The sequence below is a fragment of the Microcaecilia unicolor genome, chromosome 8 (assembly GCF_901765095.1).
Source record: "Microcaecilia unicolor chromosome 8, aMicUni1.1, whole genome shotgun sequence".
NCBI classification, from domain to species: Eukaryota; Metazoa; Chordata; class Amphibia; order Gymnophiona; family Siphonopidae; genus Microcaecilia; species Microcaecilia unicolor.
In genome coordinates this window covers 154,472,404-154,494,218 of record NC_044038.1, presented here as the reverse complement: position 1 = coordinate 154,494,218, position 21,815 = coordinate 154,472,404, and the positions used below count along the sequence as shown (strand labels likewise).

The following is a 21,815-nucleotide window of genomic DNA, read 5'->3' as shown; positions in this document are numbered from 1 at the left end:
CCTTGCCTTTGCATCAACTGGAAAGGAAAAACATTCCGAGCAGGAATAAGAAATAGATGGTCAATTCTAAAAAGTGGCCTGTGAAAACAGTCAAGTATGCACTGCCTCTTTCATTTTATGAATGTAAACTTCTTGCTGTAGAGAAAACATCTATCAAATCACATAGTTTCACATGCATTTTTGGTAGAAGCAGTGGTTGAAAACAAAGGCAGTCACTTAGGGGCACTGAATTCTTGCTGCATTAGATCAATTCTGCCCTAGGTGTTCTAGTGAAATTGGAGCACAGCCTGTCCCAGTGTTACTGCTGCATCTATAGAAATGACAAACAGCTCAGAGCTATAGGTGCTGCTATGCACATACAATTTTTAACATATTTTTTCTACACCCCCTTCCATAAGAGAATTTTGATGCACAGTTACACATTTTTTTTCTTTCTCTCTCACTTATGATTGAAATTGTAAAGACCATTAGAGGCCAGTGTTTTCTGATAGTCTGTTCTGCAGGAGAAGACTGACCCCTAGTGTTTTGCCTCCACTGAGAAAATATTCACGGATTCTACATTCATATTAAGTAGAGCAGACCTCCACAAATTTTCTTTGAATACTGGAGCCAGCCTCTGAGTACTCTGACACAATGCCCCCCCCCCCCCCCCCCCAAATAAATAAATAAAAAAGTGTGCCATAGTTCCTTTAGGGCAGGGCTTCCCAAACCTGTCCTGGGGACCCCACAGCCAGTCCGGTTTTCAGGATATCCACAATGAATATGCATGAATTAATTTACATATACTGAGCCTTCACTGCATACAAATTTGTCTTATGCATATTCATTGTGGATATTCTGAAAACCGGACTGGCTGTGGGGTCCCCAGGACAGGTTTGGAAAGCCCTGCTTTAGGGCTTGATATCAGTGTTGCCAACTGGATCCAGATTCGCCCAGCTAGTGATGGGCAGACTTCTACGGTCTGTGCCCTGAAAATGGCAGATACAAATCAAGGTAAGGTATACACAAAAAGTAGCACATATGAGTTTATCTTGTTGGGCAGACTGGATGGACCGTGCAGGTCTTTTTCTGCCGTCATCTACTATGTTACCCAAATTCAATGTAGCACTTTACATTTTTTTTTTCTGTAGGCCGTGTGCTAATGTTGCCAATAGGGTTAATATAGGCAACTAGCTGGTTAAGGCTTCCATGCCCCTTCAAAAAATACTTTTGAAAAATAGGTAACGCGCAGGTTACCATGCACTAACAGGCAAAATATCGCATTTTCCAGTAGACTGTTGGTGCGAGCTAACCGTGCATTTAGAGCTTAATGCCCTTCAGAAAAATGGCCCCTTAGTTACTAATAAGTGGGCTTAACAATAAAATAACGTCTTAATAGTAGCCAATGTTGATAACTTCCCCCCCAAAACATTTATATTAGCCATTTAAAAAAACATAAACACTTATTTTCCCAAACCGTCACAGAGCCCAGTGTCCCTTGCTAATATTGCTTTTTTTTGGGGGGGGGGGGGGGCATCAACCACTGAAATATTAAGAGCCTCTTACTATGCCACTCTAGCAATCCACAACCTTCCTTTCATTTGCCGCACCGGGAATGGCTAATGCAGATTAGTAAAAGAGGCCCTAAGAGAGCAGCCTTCCCTAATCCCTCCAGTGGAGCAGCTCTTAACAGAAACACTATTCTCAAACTTACACATATAAGGAGTAAACGCTAGTGTCATCTTTTTGGACACAGTCATGCATTCCCCTTCTGAAACTGCAAACACATATTATTTGTAGGTCTGCCTTAGTCTCACTCAAAACACGCCGGATGCATATTTTTATGTTTCAGACATGTACAGTTGGGATTTAAGGAGAGAAGTATCAATGTGGGCTACCGTTAAGATGGGTTATTTTATTGTTAATCCCAGTTATTAGTAACTAGATCGCCATAGCAAACAGAATGCTAGGAATTATTAGGAAAGGGATGGTGAATAAGACCGAAAACACTATAATGCCTCCTTATCGCTCCATTGTGCGAACACACCTTGTATATTGCGTTCAATTCTGGTCACTGTTATCTCAAAAAAAGATATAGAGGAATTAGAAAAGGTTCAAAGAGGGGTGACCAAAATGCTAAAAGGGATGGAACTAAAGAGATTATGGCTCTTCAGCATGGAAAGGAGACGGATAAGGGGAGATATGATTGAGGTCTACAAAATCCTGAGTGGTGTAGAACAAATAGAAGTTAATCGATTTTTTACTCACTCCAAAAGTACAAGACTAGGGGACACTCAATGAAGTTATATGAAAATACTTTTAAAACAAATAGGAGGAAATATTTTTTTCACTCAACGAATAGTTAAGCTCGGGAACTCTTTGCCAGAGGATGCGGCAACTGCGCTTAGTAGGTTTTTAAAAAATGGTTTGGTCAAGTTCCTGGAGGAAAAGTCCATAGTCTGCTATTGAGACAGACATGGGGAAGCAACTGCTTGCCCTGGGATTTGTAGCATGGAATGTTGGCATGATTTGGGTTTCTGCCAGGTACTTGTGACCTGGCTTTGGCCACTGTTTGGAAACAGGATACTGGGCTACATGGACCATTGGTCTGACCCAGTATGGCTACTCTTATGTTCTTACCTCACTGCAAAAATAGGATCTTGTGCTAAAATAGGACGAATTAGAGGTAAATCACACATCCTAACAGTAGCCCACGTAATAACCACACCCCTTAGATGTTTATGCAATATGAACTTTTAAATGTTAGTTTATGCACATCTAAAACCTGAACATGCTTCTCAAATAAGTACCTCTGGTTCAAAAAATAAGCCATACTATTCTCATATATCTATACTATACCTATCAACCATCACAATCTTATCTAGATCTCAAACAATATTCTCTTTGTCAAATATTTCCTAGATTCAAAAAATTTCCAGTATTAATCACTAACCCTTCCCCCCCCCTGAAATTACCAAATTATGACAAAAAAATGCAAAACAAGTAGCAACCTTTTCTATTGGTTCAAAGTGACTTAAACCCATAAATTCCTGGAATTTTTCAAGATGAAAATTGCATACTGATCATAGGAGCCAACTTTCAAAATGATTGGGGGTGCAAAAAGGAGTGGAAATAGCCTCTCCCTGGACACGGTCAAAAGGTTTGCTCAATATTGGGTGTGCACCAGCACCCATAGGGCTGGCTCCTATGAACAGAGTATATGCAATATCTCATGCATATTTATTGTGTACCATACAGTGACCACCTTATTATTGATGTTTCAATATGCATTTATTCTTAAATTTTATCACTTCTCAAATTTAATATGTATCTCATGTATTATCATATACTAATTATACTCACCATTCAAACACTCCTCTCATTCATACATTCTTACTTCTACTCTCAGCAAAACTTGCCACAATATATCAAATACACATTTTCAAGGTATTAACAGTTTCCTTGTTTTCAAGCCTGTATTACTAACATAATATCACTGACTGCTCGATATAGAAAATTCAGAGTCCCACATAGATCACAAATGTCTATAACGTGTTATCACTCTGTGCAGTTGGAGCTTCTTCTTAAGCCAAAACTGGCTGCAGTTATATATAGTCCCGATTGTACAAGCAAAGTCCTATACAACCTTAGTGTTGTTTCTGTAGAAAGGAAACTTCCCTTGAGAACTGCGTGCTAAACCAAACGTTCCTGATGTACTTTCAGTTAGCTGTCGTCCGAAGAAGACCGCTGACACAGGTCTGATATCCAATTTCTTATGCCGTCAACCCTACGCAAACGTTGCGTTTCACCCTAAGGCATCTTCAGGGGTTGACTAAAAGGAAATTAGATATGATACCATGGGAATACAAATCATTTCCAAAACAGTACTATCAGCCTACACACTTTATTATTAAGTACCTTGGATACCATGTCGGCTGTATTGAACAGACTGCGCTTCCTCCCTAGAAGTCTGAAAAATGGCGCTGCCGCTAATAGAACGCCAACGCATGCGTGCTGTTTATATATACACATAGAAACTCTTCCTCTGCCTCCCCTCTCACAGCCCTGTCCAATCTACCTCTTTGTTCAGGCCAGTGGGTGTACCGTGTGCCATTCATATATAAACCTTTGTTCTTTGCACATCATCTTGTGAAGAATATGCCCCTTCTGTTGGATGAAATTGCGATAGCACCACAAACCTGAAATCTTCCACAGAATGCCCTTTTTCGATCCAATGATCTACTAATGGCATATCCAATTTCCTTAAGCGAAGGTTACTTAAATGTTGTGCCATACGCAATTTCACCTTCTTGACAGTTTGCCCTATGTACCATAATGTACACGGGCAAGTTACTGCATAGACTACCATGTCAGAATTGCAATTAGTTCTATCATACAGAAAAAACTTCTTTGCACATGTCTGATTAGGTTAATTTGGATGGCCTAGGGGCAATATACACATCTATCACATTTAGAGTGACCACCATGTTTTCTGCTCTCCTCTACCCTTTCTTAGCAGCTCACCTAAGTTCCTCCCTCTTGTATAAGCATATCTGGGTCTATCTTCAAACCCCTCCAAAAGTCCCAACATAGGCCAATGTCTGCTAATAATATCTCTGATTTTAAAGATGCCAGGTCCATTAGGTAACACACATGTTATCGATTATCTTTCTTACAACTCTCCTCCTCTTCTTTAATAACCATTCCCTTTGGGCATTGTGTGCACGTTTATAGGCCTTACAAATTACATTTCTGGGGTAACCTCTCTGAAGGAATTGATCATGCATCTGAGCAGCCTGTTCCTTAAAATCTTTTTTGTCCGAACAGGCCCTACGTACTTGCAGAATTGCCCTATGGGTATTTTATTTTTTGTTACATTTGTACCCCGTGCTTTCCCACATATTATATACAGGTACTCATTTGTACCTGGGGCAATGAAGGGTTAAGTGACTTGCCCAGAGTCACAAGGAGCTGCTTGTGCCTCAAGTGGGAATTGAATTCAGTTCCTCAGTTCCCCAGGTCCAGAGTCCACCACCCTAACCACTAGGCCACTCCTCCTTCTTTAATGCTTAGGATGTGAGCTTCCATTATGGAGTAATGTATTGTGATATGGGGTTGCAATATGTTTTAGTGGTAAATCTGCCCTGCTCGAACTTGATGTGTAGATCCAAGAAGCACACCTCTCTGCCTCCCACATGGCTAGTGAATAATATGTTACTGTCAACTTGGTTCAGATACACAATGAATTGCTGTAAGCTCGCATTATCCCCCTTCCATATCAACAGGACATCACCTATGTACCTGCGCCAAAGAACTATCGAAGACCTATATATGCTGTTCATAACAAATAAGGCCTCAAAGGCGGCCATGTACAGGCAGGCTACTGTCGGAGCGACAGTAGCCCCCATTGCCACTCCTTTTATTTGTAAATAAAATCTGTCCTGATGTGAAAAATAGTTCTTAAGGATAACCATCTTAGCCATCTGATTAACAGTATAATTGTTCCTTTGACAGCTCAAGCTTATTCAATTTTGCATCTATGATGTTTAATGCTGCTTGCTGAGGGATATTCGTATATAGCGCATTGACATCCAGGGTTACTATGGTGATCTCTGAGTCCGTAGAAATATTCAGATCATTTAATTGACACAACATAGCCATAGAGTCCTTAACATAAGATGGAATTTTAGGGACTTCTGGATTCAGATAGAAATCCAAATACTGAGATATTGGTTCCCATAAAGAGCCTCTGCTGTTGACAATAGGGCGCCCTGGAGGATTATTCAGATTTTTATGGCTTTTAGGAATAAAATAAATGTGGGGCACAGTTGGAAATTGTCGGAACAGATATTTGTACTCTTTACTAGATATGGTACCAAGATGATTACCTTCTTTTAATAATATATCCACCTCATGTTGATACTCATTCGTAGGGTCATGATCTAACTCCCTATAAAATTCCTGGTCCCTAAGCTGACGGTTCGCCTCCTTATCATATTGCTCCTTATCTGAACTATGACTCCCCCTCCCTTATCGGCTCGTGAAATGAGCAAGTTTTTGCTGAGAGTAGAAGTAAGAATGTATGAATGAGAGGAGTGTTTGAATGGTGAGGATAATTAGTATATGATATATACATGAGATACATATTAAATCTGAGAAGTGATAACATTTAAGAAATAAATGCATATTGAAACATCAAATAATAAGGTGGTCACTGTATGGTGCATAGTATACTTAGACGAGTGACTGGTTTATGAGTTTGAACTCAGAATTTGGTTTATTTTTATGCATATTTATTGTGGATACTCTAGAAACAGGACTGGCTTGGTGTGCCCAGGGGCGTTACTAGACACCCAAATTTGAGTGGGCCTGGACCCAAGATGGGTGGGCAGAAGACCCCTCCCTGTCCCACAGATGATTTGGTCTCTCCTTGTCTCACCTGCATGCCATCTGCCTATTTACAAGGTATGCAGGAGGGGACAGTTGTTGGGAGTTTTCAGCAGCCACGCCACTGGTGTGCCCTGAGAGCTGGGTTGAGTAGCACTGCCGTTGAGCAATAGGACTGATTTAAAAACTTAAAAAGAAAACCTATCTATCCCCCCAAATAATCTCAGTGGCCATCATCCCCCCCCCCCCAAGATTCTTTGTGGGTGTGGTTCTTGAAATTGACCACTAAAATCTAGGTAAAAACAAACTATAACAACAACGGAATTTTACAGAGCTGCCAAGTTATCCAGTCCAGGTTTTAAACTTACATCCCAAAGCAAAGCACTGTAGTATTTGTAGTCCAATTATTCTATCCATTGCAATCAGTGCTGCATGCTGATAATACGCCAAGATAAGGTTGGCAGGAAATACCGCCTCAGCCAAAAAGTCTCTGTTTCTCTCTCTCCTGGAATTGGTAATTGGCAGCCTCAGCTGAAAACGCAGGTTTCTCTCGAACAATACGGCAACACATGCTAAATTATACCAATTAAGCAGGTACCTGAGGCACATATCCTTTAAACTATCAGCAAACTGTATTAAGAAAGAGACTTGTGCTCAGAAATATGTCTGCTTTCAATAGGAAGAGGTACCCGGGACAGTGGACCATTGCCTGTTGCATTTTCGACCCACAGGACTACCATTACATTGCTTAGCTTCCATGTTTTTGGTGGCAAGTACGATTACGGTGGTGGCAGCATGGAAGAACAGCTGGCTCCTCCAGTAGTAAAGGTTATACATAAAATGGACCACTTGTATCAGATGTCAAAACTGACCGTGTTTAAAAATGGACAAATAATCCAGTTCTTTAAAATATGGGACAAATACAAGGGATGGCGATCCCAGGCAGGGGTTGAACTTGATGTGCCCCAGTTGGTGATACCACAACTATGAATAGCAAGTGGAGTAAAGGACTACTCCACACAGCAATGTTAAATGTAGGGCTATTAGAATCGGAATAACTGTATGACATAAAGAGAACAGAGGGAAGGGTATCAAAAGGGGGAGGGAGGGAGGAGGGTTGAGTTGTTCAAGGGGGTTTGGATTTGTTCAAACCAATATATACATATTCATATGTCTCTATGAACCTTGAAATTTATAAATAAAGTTATAAAAAAAAAAGAAATAAGAAATATGTCTGCTTTCACTATCCTCGTTCCTTCAGCCGTCCATACTCCTATGATAAGTTTCTGTCTAAAACACAGGGTGGGCGACGCGTTTACAGTGCATTTCATAACCAAACCTAAAGAAACATCATCACAGCAGAGAGCCACCGAACGCCGTCGCCATGACAGTGAAGGGCATCCAATCGAAAACAGATATCTTTATATTTTTAAAGACCATGAAATCATATAACGTATATACTAAAACATATATAATCGAGACTTAAACCGTACAATTAATATATGGAAGAATAATATTCATTCCCACGAATCACAACAGTACTACTTCCGGGGTGACGAAGTGACCTTTTGCTGCCGTAGCTGAGGCCCATTCCTTTCCTGTAGCGGTTCCACGAGCGGAGAGAAGTGAGTACAGTCTTGTGTGGTTGATCTGAAGTAATCTTTAGAATTGAGGGGCTGAAGACTATACCTCGTTCCTTACTGTGAAAAGAGAAGCTTTTAGCTTTCTATATTAGGTAGTATTAATGCGGTTTGTTGGCGAGGATGCTGAATGGAAGATGCTTGAATAGGAGCTGGGCCGGAAGGGAGTGAGGCCTGGTGCTACCGAGAGTTTCCGGCATTCAAGGTTTCTTCCTTGGATTTATGGTAACGTTTCATACCGTAATTTCACAGAAAATAAACTTCATGATGAAAAGATTTGTATCACTGCTTGTTGTTAACTACTGGGTTTTGGTCTAGGGTGCGAGAATAAAGGGAGCCAGGTTTGAAGCAAAAGGAAAATGCTTGCTGCTTCTGTTTTATGCTTTGCTTTGTAGTACATAGCTTAAAATTGAAATCTCAGATCTGAACCTTCATATGCAAAGTTTAAAGCCGGCCTTAACATTTGGAATTTTTCTTTAGCTGTTCCTGCAGGAGTTTAACCTCTTCTCCAGCTAACTCAGGGTGGTGTTTAAAGACGAGTTGGGAGTATGCACTTAATAGTTTTATCCCTTCCTTGTATTCTTCCCAATATATTCTCATATTGTTTCTTTTCCATAGTGATTTCACCTGTTTGTCCAGTTGTATAAATTATTTTTGTTAGATGTTCTAATACTTTTTATTTGCATGGTGCTTATCTTATTTTGTATTTTACATTGTATGCTGCTCTGATCTTATGTTTTAAAGAGCAGCCAATTAAATCCATTAACTATTAGAGCATTACTTCTAGTTAAATTAACTAGAACATAACGCGGACTTTCATGTTTTCCTTGTTGTTGATCATTTCTCCTGTTATGTTTGCATCCTTGTTATAACTACACTTTTCTTTTTATGTTGGTTGTTATTATTATTACTATTACATTTCCCTGGCTGACAATTGCTTATTTCTGATGCTGTCCCAAAGTATGATGGGGTTAACAAAGTAATGATTTACTCATACAACCCCTCTCCTCAAGACCCTTCACTGGCTCCCTATCCGTTTTCTTTATGCTGACGACACCCAGCTTTATCTCTCCACACCAGAAATCACTGCGGAAACCCAGGCCAAGGTATCAGCCTGCTTATCTGACATTGCTGCCTGGATGTCAAACCGCCACCTGAAACTGAACATGGCCAAGACTGAACTTATTGTTTTCCCACCCAAACCCACTTCTCCTCTCCCTTCACTCTCTCAGTTGATAACACCCTCATCGTCCCCGTCTCATCTGCCCGCAACCTCTGTGTCATCTTCGACTCCTCCCTCTCCTTTTCTGCGCATATCCAGCAGATAGCCAAGACCTGTCGCTTCTTCCTCTATAACATTAGCAAAATTCGCCCCTTCCTCTCCGAGCACACCACCCGAACTCTCATCCACTCTCTCATTACCTCTCGCCTTGACTACTGCAACCTACTCCTCACCGGCCTCCCACTTAGCCATCTATCCCCCCTTCAGTCCATTCAGAACTCTGCCGCATGTCTTATCTTCCGCCTTAACCGATATACTCATATCACCCCTCTCCTCAAGTCAATTCACTGGCTTCCGATCAGATACCGAATACAGTTTAAGCTTCTCCTACTCACCTACAAATGCACTCGATCTGCAGCCCCTCCTTACCTCTCTACCCTCATCTCCCCTTACGTCCCTACCCGTAACCTCCGCTCTCAAGACAAATCCCTCCTTTCAGTACCCTTCTCCACCACCGCCAACTCTAGGCTTCGCCCTTTCTGCCTCGCCTCACTCCACGCTTGGAACAAACTCCCTGAGCCCATACGCCGGGACCCCTCCCTACCCATCTTCAAATCATTGCTCAAAGCCACCACTTCAATGTCGCCTTCGGCACCTAATCACTTCATCTCTTCTCAGGAAATCTCATCTACCCCAACTTGACATTTCGTCCTTTAGATTGTAAGCTCTTCTGAGCAGGGACCGTCCTTATTCGTTAAATTGTACAGCACTGCGTAACCCTAGTAGCGCTCTAGAAATGTTAAGTAGTAGTAGTAGTTTTCGCATCCTGTTCAAACTTCTTCTACTAACCTATAAATGTACTCACTCTGCTGCTCCCCGTACCTCTCCACACTCGTCCTTCCCTACACCCCTTCCCGTGCACTCCGCTCCATGGATAAATCCTTCTTATCTGTTCCCTTCTCCACTACTGCCAACTCCAGATTTCGCGCCTTCTGTCTCGCTGCACCCTACGCCTGGAATAACTTCCTGAGCCCCTACGTCTTGCCCCATCCTTGGCCACCTTTAAATCTAGACTGAAAGCCCACCTCTTTAACATTGCTTTTGACTTGTAACCACTCGCCTCCACCTACCCTCTTCTCTTCCTTCCCGTTCACATTAATTGATTTGATTTGCTTACTTTATTTATTTTTTGTCTATTAGATTGTAAGCTCTTTGAGCAGGGACTGTCTTTCTTCTATGTTTGTGCAGCGCTGCGTACACCTTGTAGCGCTATAGAACTGCTAAATAGTAGTAGTAGCTTGATTTATAATACTGGGGAGGAGCTTTTAAAAATTGTAAATACTAATACTTTTATTTTTGTTTATTGTCCTATTTTGTTAGTAAGAACATTTCTGATGACTTTATTAGCTGCCAACTGAATAATCTAAATATAGTATTCATACTAAGTTGGTTTTTTTTTAAATTTTAGAAATGGCTCCTCGTAAAGGCAAGGAAAAGAAGGAAGAACAGGTCATCAGTCTGGGACCTCAAGTTGCTGAAGGTGAAAATGTATTTGGAGTTTGCCACATCTTTGCATCCTTCAATGACACTTTTGTCCATGTCACTGATCTCTCTGGCAAGTAAGTAGCCCATATGGTGTCTGGTAATTCCTTTTATATAGGACTAGATAATACCCTTTCTGTGGATGTGTCTGTTTTCCTCATATGGATAGTATGTTGCCCAGGATGCCTCCAGTTTTTTTGACAGGGTTGAATGGTTGTTTTTTCCTTACCAAATGTTTATTCAACTGCTACTGGTTATTTTGATGGGAATTCCTGAAGCAAGCTGTAGGCTGGCTGATCAAATATCGACAAAGTAGTGTTTTTGTAATTATTGTTTCTTTAGATAACATTGGTACTTATTTATCTCTGCTTTTCCAGAGAAACAATTTGCCGCGTGACTGGTGGTATGAAAGTGAAGGCTGACAGAGATGAGTCTTCTCCCTATGCTGCCATGTTGGCAGCGCAGGATGTTGCCCAGAGGTGCAAGGAGCTGGGCATCACTGCCCTTCACATCAAACTGCGTGCAACAGGTGGAAACCGGTGAGTGTGATTCAGAGCAGATACATGTTCTTAACGATAGGCAGGAGAATAAGTATTGCTTCTGACCTAAAATATGGCAAGAGAAGGCAAAAAAGCATGGAATGTTTAATAGATTGTGCAAGTAAGTTGTATTCAATTTTTCCCATCTACTATAATAAAACTCACCCTCAACGTTCTGAGGACACTGACGTCAGTGAAGCCAAGCCCTGACTTCCTTCAAAAAGGTTCGAAGGTTCGTGGTGGTGAAGCCACCAAAATCGCTCCGGGCCCCGCCCTCGAGGGCGGAGCAATGGCAGAACAACGAAGGGGTTGACAGGGAGGCGGGGTTGGGAAATCACTCCGGGCCCCACCCTCACGTCAAACTCATGATGTTGGGGGCGGAGCAAGGGCAGAACAACGAAGGGGTTGGCCAGGGAGGGAGGGGGGGTGTTGGCGACGAAAACCTTGCTAGCGCCCGTTTCATTTGCTCTGAAACGAGCCTCTTTTACTAGTTTAATTATAAAGACAAGAACATATGTTTATTATTCAAAGAGCCTGGTTTTATTACTGTGCTGTCCTGATATACTTGATAGAGTTTGTCAGTAGCTGAACGGGGACTCTCCTAGGCTTGTTTTTTGTTTTTTTACCATTTTGTCCCTTTTGGCCACTGGAGTACCTTGCATGGAAGAATGATATTACTTCTTTGATCATGCAGAAGGAGTAGAGGACCTGCGTGGTTAAAATTCAAACCAGTTAGTGTGGGAGACTGGATTTTAACATAGAAAGAGGGCCTGTTTGTTGCCTTCAGTATTGATCTTGTAAGAAACAAAGTAAAAATAATAGGCCATATTAGCCCTTGCTGGCACAAGTGGTAGAAACCATTATTGTTAGTTTTTGGGGTATACTGAAAACAAATATGGAGAGTTAATTAGCAGACATGGGGAGTGGGAATTGGATTAGTACTGGTTATATATGCAAGCTCTTATGTGCATCTAATCCAAAATGAACTATTCTTGTTTGGGAAGACTGGATGGTCCATTTTGTACTTTATCTGCAGTGCTTCAATGTATTACTAATGTAGTTTGTTTTAGTGTTTAGAGGGCAGGATGTTAGTATAGGTAGAGACAAACATTAGCCAAATAGATTTGCATTCTGTCTCCTAAAACTGAGAACCTATGGCTTTCATGGTATTGAATTAGGATAGTTTTATCTAGAGATTCTGCTGCCAAACATTTATTCCATTTCCTTTTTAAATCCCCAGTTGATGTCTAATTATGTATTTTTGATTCAGCGCAGTTGGTGGTTTGTCAGCTAGATGGGGGATTAATATTATTAGGGTCTTAGATAGTTGGTACTTAGAATTGATGTGTTTTTTTGCATCTAAAAATTGTGTTTTGGTTTTCTTTCTTTTGATTATCTCCTGACTTTCTATTGATGTGGACTTGGATTTGCTTTGTTTTTTAATATCTATGTAAATAAATGTGCAAATTTGAAAAATACAATTAAAAAAAATATCCCCAGTTATCTTGAAGCCCGGGGAGAAGGGGGGCTAGAAAGGAGTTTGAGTCTTGTTCTCAGTAGTGCTCAATCAGTCAGTAGTGGTCGTCACAGTAGAAGAACCTCTTTGCTTTCTTTCTGGTGCTGAGCATATCCATGGTGCACCCGGTCTCAGACCAAAACTTAAAATTGAATCTCCAATGCTATGGTCTGAGCCACAGGGGCAACCTGAAAGCAGGTTCTTGCATGATAAGTTTTAGGCTCTGAATTTGGTGGCTTAGAGCGATATCACTTTTAGATCTCTTCCTGTACTGTAGTTAAATCAACTACCATTTTTTTTCCTTTTTTTAAAGGACCAAGACCCCAGGACCTGTGCACAGTCCTGCCTCCGAGCTCTGGCTCGTTCTGGCATGAAAATCGGCCGCATTGGTAAGGTTTTTGTTGCGACTATAAACTAGCAATAAAAACTAATATTTTACAGCAGCGTAAATCTATCGTGTGTGTATGTGTGTATAATTTTTTTTTAAGTAATCTATACCTAGAGTCCCGATGTTCATTGTTTATAAATGTTCTAGTTTGCTGATGTAGTTATTTATCTACTCCCCATGCTTTGTGCTTTCTTTGTCACCATTCGTATAACTGGAGTAATTATTCCCAGATAGACTTTGTGGAAAGGGTTAGGAAATTCTGTGGTTTAGTTTTTGCAAGATTCTTCTAAGCAGTTATGCATAGTTCTTTGGGAGGGGAGGTGAGGGGTTGTGTGTATGGGTTTTAATAATTTATATGCACACCATTTTTATTTAGTCACTTGATGTTTAAGGATTGCTTTAGAGAGTTTTTGTTCTGTGCATCTACTGTACTTTTTTTTTAATGTCTGTTTTCTTTTCCTCTTGTCTTTTTACTGTTTATCCCTTTCCACTATCTTCACTCTCACTACAGCCTGTGTGTGCTCATTTTAGTATTTTGTTTTCTTCCTCTCCACATTGAAACACAATATGACCAATCGCAAGTCCCATCCAGTCTGCCAGTTTCCCCATCTTGTTACATATACTGCAATTCCTTCTTGATCATTGGTTTTATGAGTGGAGAGGCAGCCAGCTGAGAATCAGGGAAGCCCAGTTCAATACCATTGCAGCTTCTTGTGTTGTTGGACAAGTCACTTAACCCTCTATTTTCTCAGGTGCAAACTAAGATTTTGAGTACTCCGGGAACAGAAATGTACCTGAATGTATACCACTTCAATAGCTATTGGGTTGCATGTGGTATATAAGAATAAAATCAGAGTGGTAGAGTATTCTAGTGGTTAGAGCAGGCAGCAGGCTGGCAACTGAGAAACCGGCTTGTTAGATCACGTTTAATGAGATTTTGTTACTTTGGTTTAAAAGTAGCTAAAATTGGTGCTTGATCATTCCGTGCATAACAGGAGAGTATATAATGACATATGTAAGCCACATTGAGCCTGCAAATAGGTGAGAAAATGTGGGATACAAATGCAACAAATAAATAAAATAACATAAATAAGACAGAGGGGTAACCTGCACAGACCAGCCGTCATAACCTCAAACACAATGCTGGCCAGACTGGATGGGCCATTTTGTTCATTATCAGCTTTACTGTATAGCTCATAATTGGTTACTTATTATTCAGAATTTAAATTGGTACCTACCTATTTTCACCAAGGGGAGGGGGAATAAATATATTCATTAAAAAATGAATTCAGTAAAGCTTAAAGCAGTGATATCTGATTTACTATTCGGCAAAAAGCTGATCCTGTCCAATCTAAGTCAACTTGGTTCTGAACAAATGTTTCTTAAACTTTCTCAACATCCATCTCTTTTGATACAGTAGTTCTTACTGTTTAAAGAACTGGTTGTTGGGGGCTGGCAAAAAGAAGGTTCTGCTGAAAAGCAGAGAAAGTTTAAGAAACATTTGTTTCAGAACCAAGTTGACGTAGATTGGACAGGATCAGTTTTTGCTGAATAGTAAATCAGATATCGCTGCTTTAATAGTAGCAGTAACAATCTTATGACAAGATTAGTCTTTTTTTATGTTCCTTGGTATTTGCTTGGCTAAAAATAATAGCTTTGGAGAACTGTTACTTGATTTGTACTTCTGAAATAAGCAAGAGTTTGATCGAGGTGATTTTTTTAAAACAAATGTCTCTTTTTCTCCTACAGAGGATGTTACCCCCATTCCCTCGGACAGCACTCGTAGAAAGGGTGGTCGCCGTGGTCGTCGTCTGTAGATTATTTGGTTGATATTACTGTTTAGTAAAAAAAAAAAAAAGAAATCAGACCAACTTCTTGACTCACTGTGTGTTTTTAATAACAAGGACCTAGCATACCTCTTAACCTTCTAACAAAGCGTATGAAACTTGCACTGCCCACCGTATTTTATGATATATAAGTATAATAGGTATACAGAGTTCTGTTCCAGTACGTGTGCAGCAAGCAAGTCCTGATGTATTACTGTCCAGCTACAGCTCTTAATTTGGAGCGAGGCTCTTACTTTCAAATGTTATCAATACTGAATTTTCCACTGAAAGTTGCTATAGGACGATTTCATCCCAAGTGTGAGGAATGTGCTTGATTCCAGTCTAGTCAGGGACCTGGAATGCAGTTTATTATCACTGGTGAAATAATAAAATGTCACTGCTGAAGCTGCTCTTCTCAAGTGTAAGATGGATCTCATAATGGAATACAATTTATCATAACCGGTAGACAAAAATTAATGAATCCTACTCATGGGCCTAATCTCAGCTGGTCTGAGCGCTGAAATTTAATTTTTTGTGGCTTTTATTTTTGGATTGTAATTGTTTAGGGCTGGCCTAATGGCTTAAGGGCAAGCACCATGGATGGGTGAAATAGCATCAAAGGCGCCCATTGCGTGCTGGCTCAAGGAAGCCTCTGCTTCAGTGTACATTGTGAGACAGGAGCTAGTTCCAGGGCAAATTCAGACTTGGTGTAGCAGAGCCATCTTCCTTGGTGGAGCATTGGGCACTCTTACCACTATTCCCTGCCCAGTTTAGTTCAGTAGCTTGGGTACATTTTATATATATATATATATAATATAATTTTTTTTTTTTACTGTTCTGGTAAAGATGAGGAAGATGAGTTGTTTTTTAAACTTATCTGTTCTTTTCCTCGAGTCTTAAAATTAGTCCAGGAGCCCTCCCTTTCTGGCAGCAGCTCTGACATTGGAGGAAGAAACTTCTGTATAGTGTATGGTAATGTCTTGGTACTGGGAATTAAGTTGAGAGTGTTTTGTGGGGTGTTTGGAACTGCTGTCTCCTGGTCAACCTGACTTACTGAACTGTTGTGCATACTGTTGCCTATAACCCTAAAGTTAGAGTTGCTTGAAAGGGCTTGGTTAGGACATACTGAAAAGGAGGTCTCTGAGGCACCAGTAGTAGAGTCCACCTCTTTGCCTTTTCTCTGCATGCATCTGTTGTAAAGGGGCCATAACCAACTGGTCTGGTAAGACTCAAGGAAAGGAAATTAACAGGTAAGTTTAAATTTAGGGTATGGTTCCTCTGTTCTTTGTACTAATGTCGGTAAAGAGCAAGAATTTGCATATCTTGTCCCATTGATTTAATAAACAAATTGTTTCAGTTACAGAACCATTCTGTGATGAGGTTTAAACTGAAAGAAGAAACCATGCAGAGGGAAAGTGGGAAATATTTGTATGGGAATTCCTTTTTAATTTCTCCAAAAAGTACAAGTAACTTCCTTTTGACATTAAATTTAAAACTATTGTCCTCTTTTTGATTGGGTTAATATGGCAGTATTGCATGTCTCTACTATTTCTATGGTCAGTGTTTGCACACTGAGTTGGTGATTTTTGCATCTCCTGTCAAGCTGAGGGTGCAAAAAAATATGATTGTGTAAGGGTGCTGGAGCTAAAATGAGCCAGGGCGTGAGAGCAACCTACCTCACCCTGGCTGGAAAAAAAGGAAATATAATATTCTGACAAAATATAAGTTTAATGGCAGTAGTTTTCAGGCTTCACCTCTTTAAAAAAAATTATTAATTGCTGAAAGCCATATAATAAATATGTTTGCAAAGGCTACAGTTCTTTTTATAGATGCTGAAAACTAGATTTTTATTTTTCAGCTACTGTGGGGTTCTTGAGGGTACAAAATAAGTATGTATTATTATTTTAGCCATTGCACTATTTTGCCCTGTTTCTACTGTGAATGGCTCTTGCCCTGCTAAGGGATGAGCAAACAGCGATGAGACAATATTACCTATTTAAGGGTTCCTTTTATCAAGCTGTGTGGCAGTGCCAATGAAGCCCATTCAGAGTGAATGGGCTTTGTTGGCATTACCACACTGGGGACCGCTGGCACAGTTTGATGAGGCCCTAAATTACCTAACCGGTAAAGGGGCCCTTTTACTAAAGTGTGTTAGGTTAGTTTAGCATTTAGTGTGTGTAAATTCTCATTAAGAGCATTTTGTTTTAGGGGGTGACAACTAAGTTGGGCATAGGTGTGGAAAGCAAAGCGCAGGTAGGGTGTGGGACATACATCATGCTAATTGACACGTGTGCAGTTGGCACAGGTCCATTCAGTGCCTCTGCTAATTGTGACTACAGTTCTATACACTAATGGACATTTTATAGGGTTCAGCTTCAACGTGCATTGCTTGATCATGAAATGGTTTGGAGATCAGACAAAAAAAAAACAAATCAATAAATGTACAAAAAAAACCCAGCAACAATCTTAGAACATAAACCAAAGTGGCAGAGTTGTAAACTGCAAAGAAAATAGTGGAAATGCTCACCTAAATGAAATAGATGAAGACCTGGTTATGGAAGAATCTTATGGCCCTACTTGATCTCCACAGAAACTGTTGACAGGTTTATGTACTCCAATACTAGTGGGGAAAGAAAGGCTGTGGAAATATTTAACGGCTTCTTTTACAAAGCCGTGCTAGCAATTCCCACGTGGAAAATGAGAGGAAGACCATTTGCCACACCGAGCCTCAGTAGTGCATCTTTGTAAAAGAGGCCCCAAGTGTCTAGTTTGACAAAATTATATAGAAGGGCATTTTTGACTGGGGGCAGGGCCGACCGTATTTTCAAACGAGATGGGCGGTCATCTTTCGTTTCGATAATACGGTTGGGGCCGGCCAAATGTCAGAGATGGCCAGCATCGGTTTTCGCCGATAATGGAAACCGAGGCCGGCGATCTCAAACCCGGCCAAATCCAAGGCGTTTGGACATGGGAGGAGCCAGCATTTGTAGTGCACTGGTCCCCCTCACATGTCAGGACACCTAGGGGGCACTTCTAAAAATTAAAAAATAAAATAAAAAATAGCTCCCAGGTGCATAGCTCCCTTACCTTGGGTGCTGAGCACCCCCCAACCCACTCCCCACAACTATAAACCACTACCATAGCCCTAAGGGGTGAAAGGGGGTACCTACATGTGGGTACAACGGGTTTAGAAGGGTTCCCATTTTCCACCACAAGTGTAACAGGTAGGGGGGTGGGCCTGGGTCCGCCTGCCTGAAGTCCACTACACCCACTAAAACTGCTCCATGGACCTGTATACTGCTGCGATGGACCTGAGTATGATATCAGAGGCTGGCAAAAAAAAGTTTTTTGAGGGTGGGAGGGGGTTAGTGACCACTGGGGAGTCAGGGAGGTGATCCCCGATTCCCTCCGGTGGTCATCTGGTCAGTTGGGGCACTGTTTTGGGACTTGGACCTGAAAAATAAGGGACCAAATAAAGTGGACCAAATTCTCGCCAGGGACGCCCTTTTTTCCATTATCGGCCGAGAGCGTCCATCTCTTAAGCATGCCCCGGCACACCCCTGTCCCGCCTTCGCTACCCTTCTGACATGCCCCCGGGAAGTTTGGCCGTCCCGGCAACGGAAAGCTGTTGGATCTGGCCAAAATCGGCTTTCGATTATACCGATTTGACTGGCTTCAGGAGATGGCTGGCCATCTCCCGATTTGTGTCAGCGATCTCTTTTGAAAATAAGCTGGATAGTAACCCTGAAACTCCATTTTATGATTAATTTTCATGTGAATAATTTAGTAGTTCACTGACCTGTATTGTAAACTGCTGTGATTGACTTGAACCAGAAAGGTGGTATATGTGAATTAATAAATAAATGTCAGGGTTACCTGCTTTTGCAAGAGTTATTACATAATTTTATTGGTGTTAGGATAATTAGCTACTTTAAATATTTTCATGGCCTTTCTACCTCCTACATCCCATTTCTCATATCTCTCCTTCCAATCTTGTGCCTTTACATAAGTATTGCCATACTGGGAAGGACCAAAGGTCCATCAAGCCCAGCATCCTGTTTCCAACAGTGGCCAATCCAGGACACAAATACCCGGCAAGATCCCAAAAATGTACAAAACATTTTATACTGCTTATCCCAGAAATAGTGAATTTTCCCCAAGTCCATTTAATAACGATCTATGGACTTTTCCTTTAGGAAGCCATCCAAACTTTTTTTAAACTCCGCTAAGCTAACCACCTTTACCAAATTCTCTGGCAACAAATTCCAGAGTTTAATTACACATTCAGTAAAGAAAACTTTTCTCTGATTTGTTTTAAATTTACTACATTGTAGCTTCATCGCATGCCCCCTAGTCCTAGTATTTTTGGAAAGCGTGAACAGACGCTTCACATCTACCCGTTCAACTGCACTCATTATTTTATAGACCTCTATCATATCTCCCCTCAGCTGCCTTTTCTCCAAGCTGAAGAGCCCTAGCTGCTTTAGCCTTTCCTCATAGGGAAGTCGTCCCATCCCCTTTATCATTTTCGTCGTCCTTCTCTGCACCTTTTCTAATTCCACTATATCTTTTTTGAGATGCGGCGACCAGAATTGGATGGTAGGTGGAGAACGTAAGTGTTCTCTTGGGTATGAGTTTCATTTTTATACTTCCACAAGGTTTGCAGCTTGGCCAACAGGAATGGAATAACTGGTTTGTTTGTCATTAAGCCTAAATTTACCATAAAAGAGCCATTGGAAGCAAATTAATTCCATTAATACAGATTTTAGGCATTCTGAATTGATGGTTTGATCTAGAATGCAAATATGGTATAAGATAAATTAACCACTGGCTCATCTGTAATCGGCAGGGCAGATGCTGTTTAACCATCCGTGTGGATGTTAAACACCATCTCCTCTCCCCCTAGAATTGAAATTCTGAATTTTAGTGTCAAGATCAGCACTTGTGAAGTAAGACCAAAACTGGGCAGACTTCTATGGTCTGGGTCTTGTAAATGGCCCCCAGATAACGATCAAGTCTAGAGAGGGCTTTGACGCCAACTCCAGTAGTTGGGAAGTAAGATCTGCACCAGGCAGACTCTATGGTCTCTGCTCCAAAATTGACAGGAAAGGTGGGGGGGGGGGGCACATTTTGGTCCGCCTCCCTACCGCTGCACATATCTTGGCTGGCAGGGGTCCCCAACTCCCGCCAGCTGAAGCACTGCTGCACATACCTTAGCTGGCAAGGGTCCTCAAACCCCGCCAGCTGAAGCAACGCCACAGCCGCCACCGCTGCACATACCTCGGCTAGTGGGAGTTTCACTAAAATTAGCATGCCGGATGTGAGGAGAAGAGAGCAGGGCCGGTCGTGCAGCAATGCCAGAGACCAGCACTGGACAAATGCTTCATCTGGCGGAGGTTGGGGACCCCTGCCAGCCAAACCAGGGGCACAGTCAATTTGGGGGGGCCCAGGCCCCCATGGGCCCCCATAGCTACACCACTGGGAAGGATACTGATTATGGCACTTATTTTGAAGCACATGGCTGTCTCAAAAGGCCAAAATGGATGTGCATGTGTTTGAGATGTCCAAGTACCGAGTTAGCAAAGGCAGAAAAGAGATGTCAAACACTGCAGTATTCCAAAAAACAAGGGGGCATGTTGAGGGCATGATAAGGGAAGGCCTGAAATCTGGATGTGCAAAAGCGATAACTGAAGGGGAACAAATGTCCATGGCTAAGAAGAAGGCTGTCCTTATTTAGACCTGTTTCAGGTGATTGAACAGCTATCTACTGGAGAGATTAAGGCATGACACCTCCTTAATCTCCCCAGTGGCTGCTATACCCCTATCTCTCCCCTGAAAGTGAAACCACAGAAACCAGGCTATATGACAGATTCACGTATTATGGGGATTGCGGTGGACTGTAAACCAAGTGACAGGTTCAAATTCTGCTTCTGCTCTTTCTTTTTTTGTTGTAATTGTGAGCCCTCCATAAACAGAAAAATATGTACCATAACTAAATATATAAGCCACATGCAAGCCTAAAGGCTATAGAAATGGTATACATTCAGATACAGTAGGTATGTTGATGTTCTGGGAGGGCTCACAATTACAAAATAAGATCCCTGTTTACAAAGATGCACTAGCATTTTTAGTTCATGCTAAAATTTAGCACACACCGTGTAGATGCCCATAATATTCCTTTGGGCATCTACACAGCGCACGCTAAAAACACTAGCACACCTTTGTAAACAGGGCCCTAAAAGTATTGGGTTTTGAACCTGAGCCCTTGGTTCACAGTCCACTGCACTAACCACTAAGATGCCCTTCTGCTCATCATGCATGTCTGTGTGGCCATTTTCAAAGAATGGTACCATACAGACATCCATGTCCCATGTTTTCCTCAGTTCATAATTTGAAAGTTCAAGTTTGTAAAATGGATGTTCATACTCGATGTTTCTAGGTATGGACATCTATCTCTCATATTTTCAAACAAAATTTGATGTTTCCTATGGGAGATGGAGGACTGTTTGGGATGTTCTGACTTGGACGTTCTTTTGAAGATGCCCCTCCAATTATACCCGTGTGTAATTATGAAGTGGCACCTGTGAGGAGAAAAAAAAAGGCTAGTTTTTCATGGGTGTTTAATTTACTGATGCTGTACTATACCAGCCGTTGCCATGTTGACATTACTGTTTGAAGTGATATCAAAGAAGAAATCGGTTCGTTTTGTTTTCAAGTTTACCCCAACTTTCTACAAGAAGTGAAAGTTACCGAAAATTATAATAGCCTTTGGTTCT

General features: G+C 41.3%; 1 protein-coding gene across 1 annotated transcript; it reads left to right on the top strand.

The window, feature by feature from the left end:
- The first annotated feature begins 8,013 nt into the window (after positions 1-8,013).
- On the top strand, positions 8,014-15,444 carry RPS14 (ribosomal protein S14). Its single transcript, XM_030212402.1, is given in 6 exon segments — positions 8,014-8,231; positions 10,697-10,847; positions 11,148-11,309; positions 13,139-13,155; positions 13,158-13,214; positions 14,963-15,444. Coding segments are annotated over 5 exon segments (453 nt in total). The 5' UTR covers positions 8,014-8,231; positions 10,697-10,698; the 3' UTR covers positions 15,031-15,444.
- Positions 15,445-21,815: the final 6,371 nt, after the last annotated feature.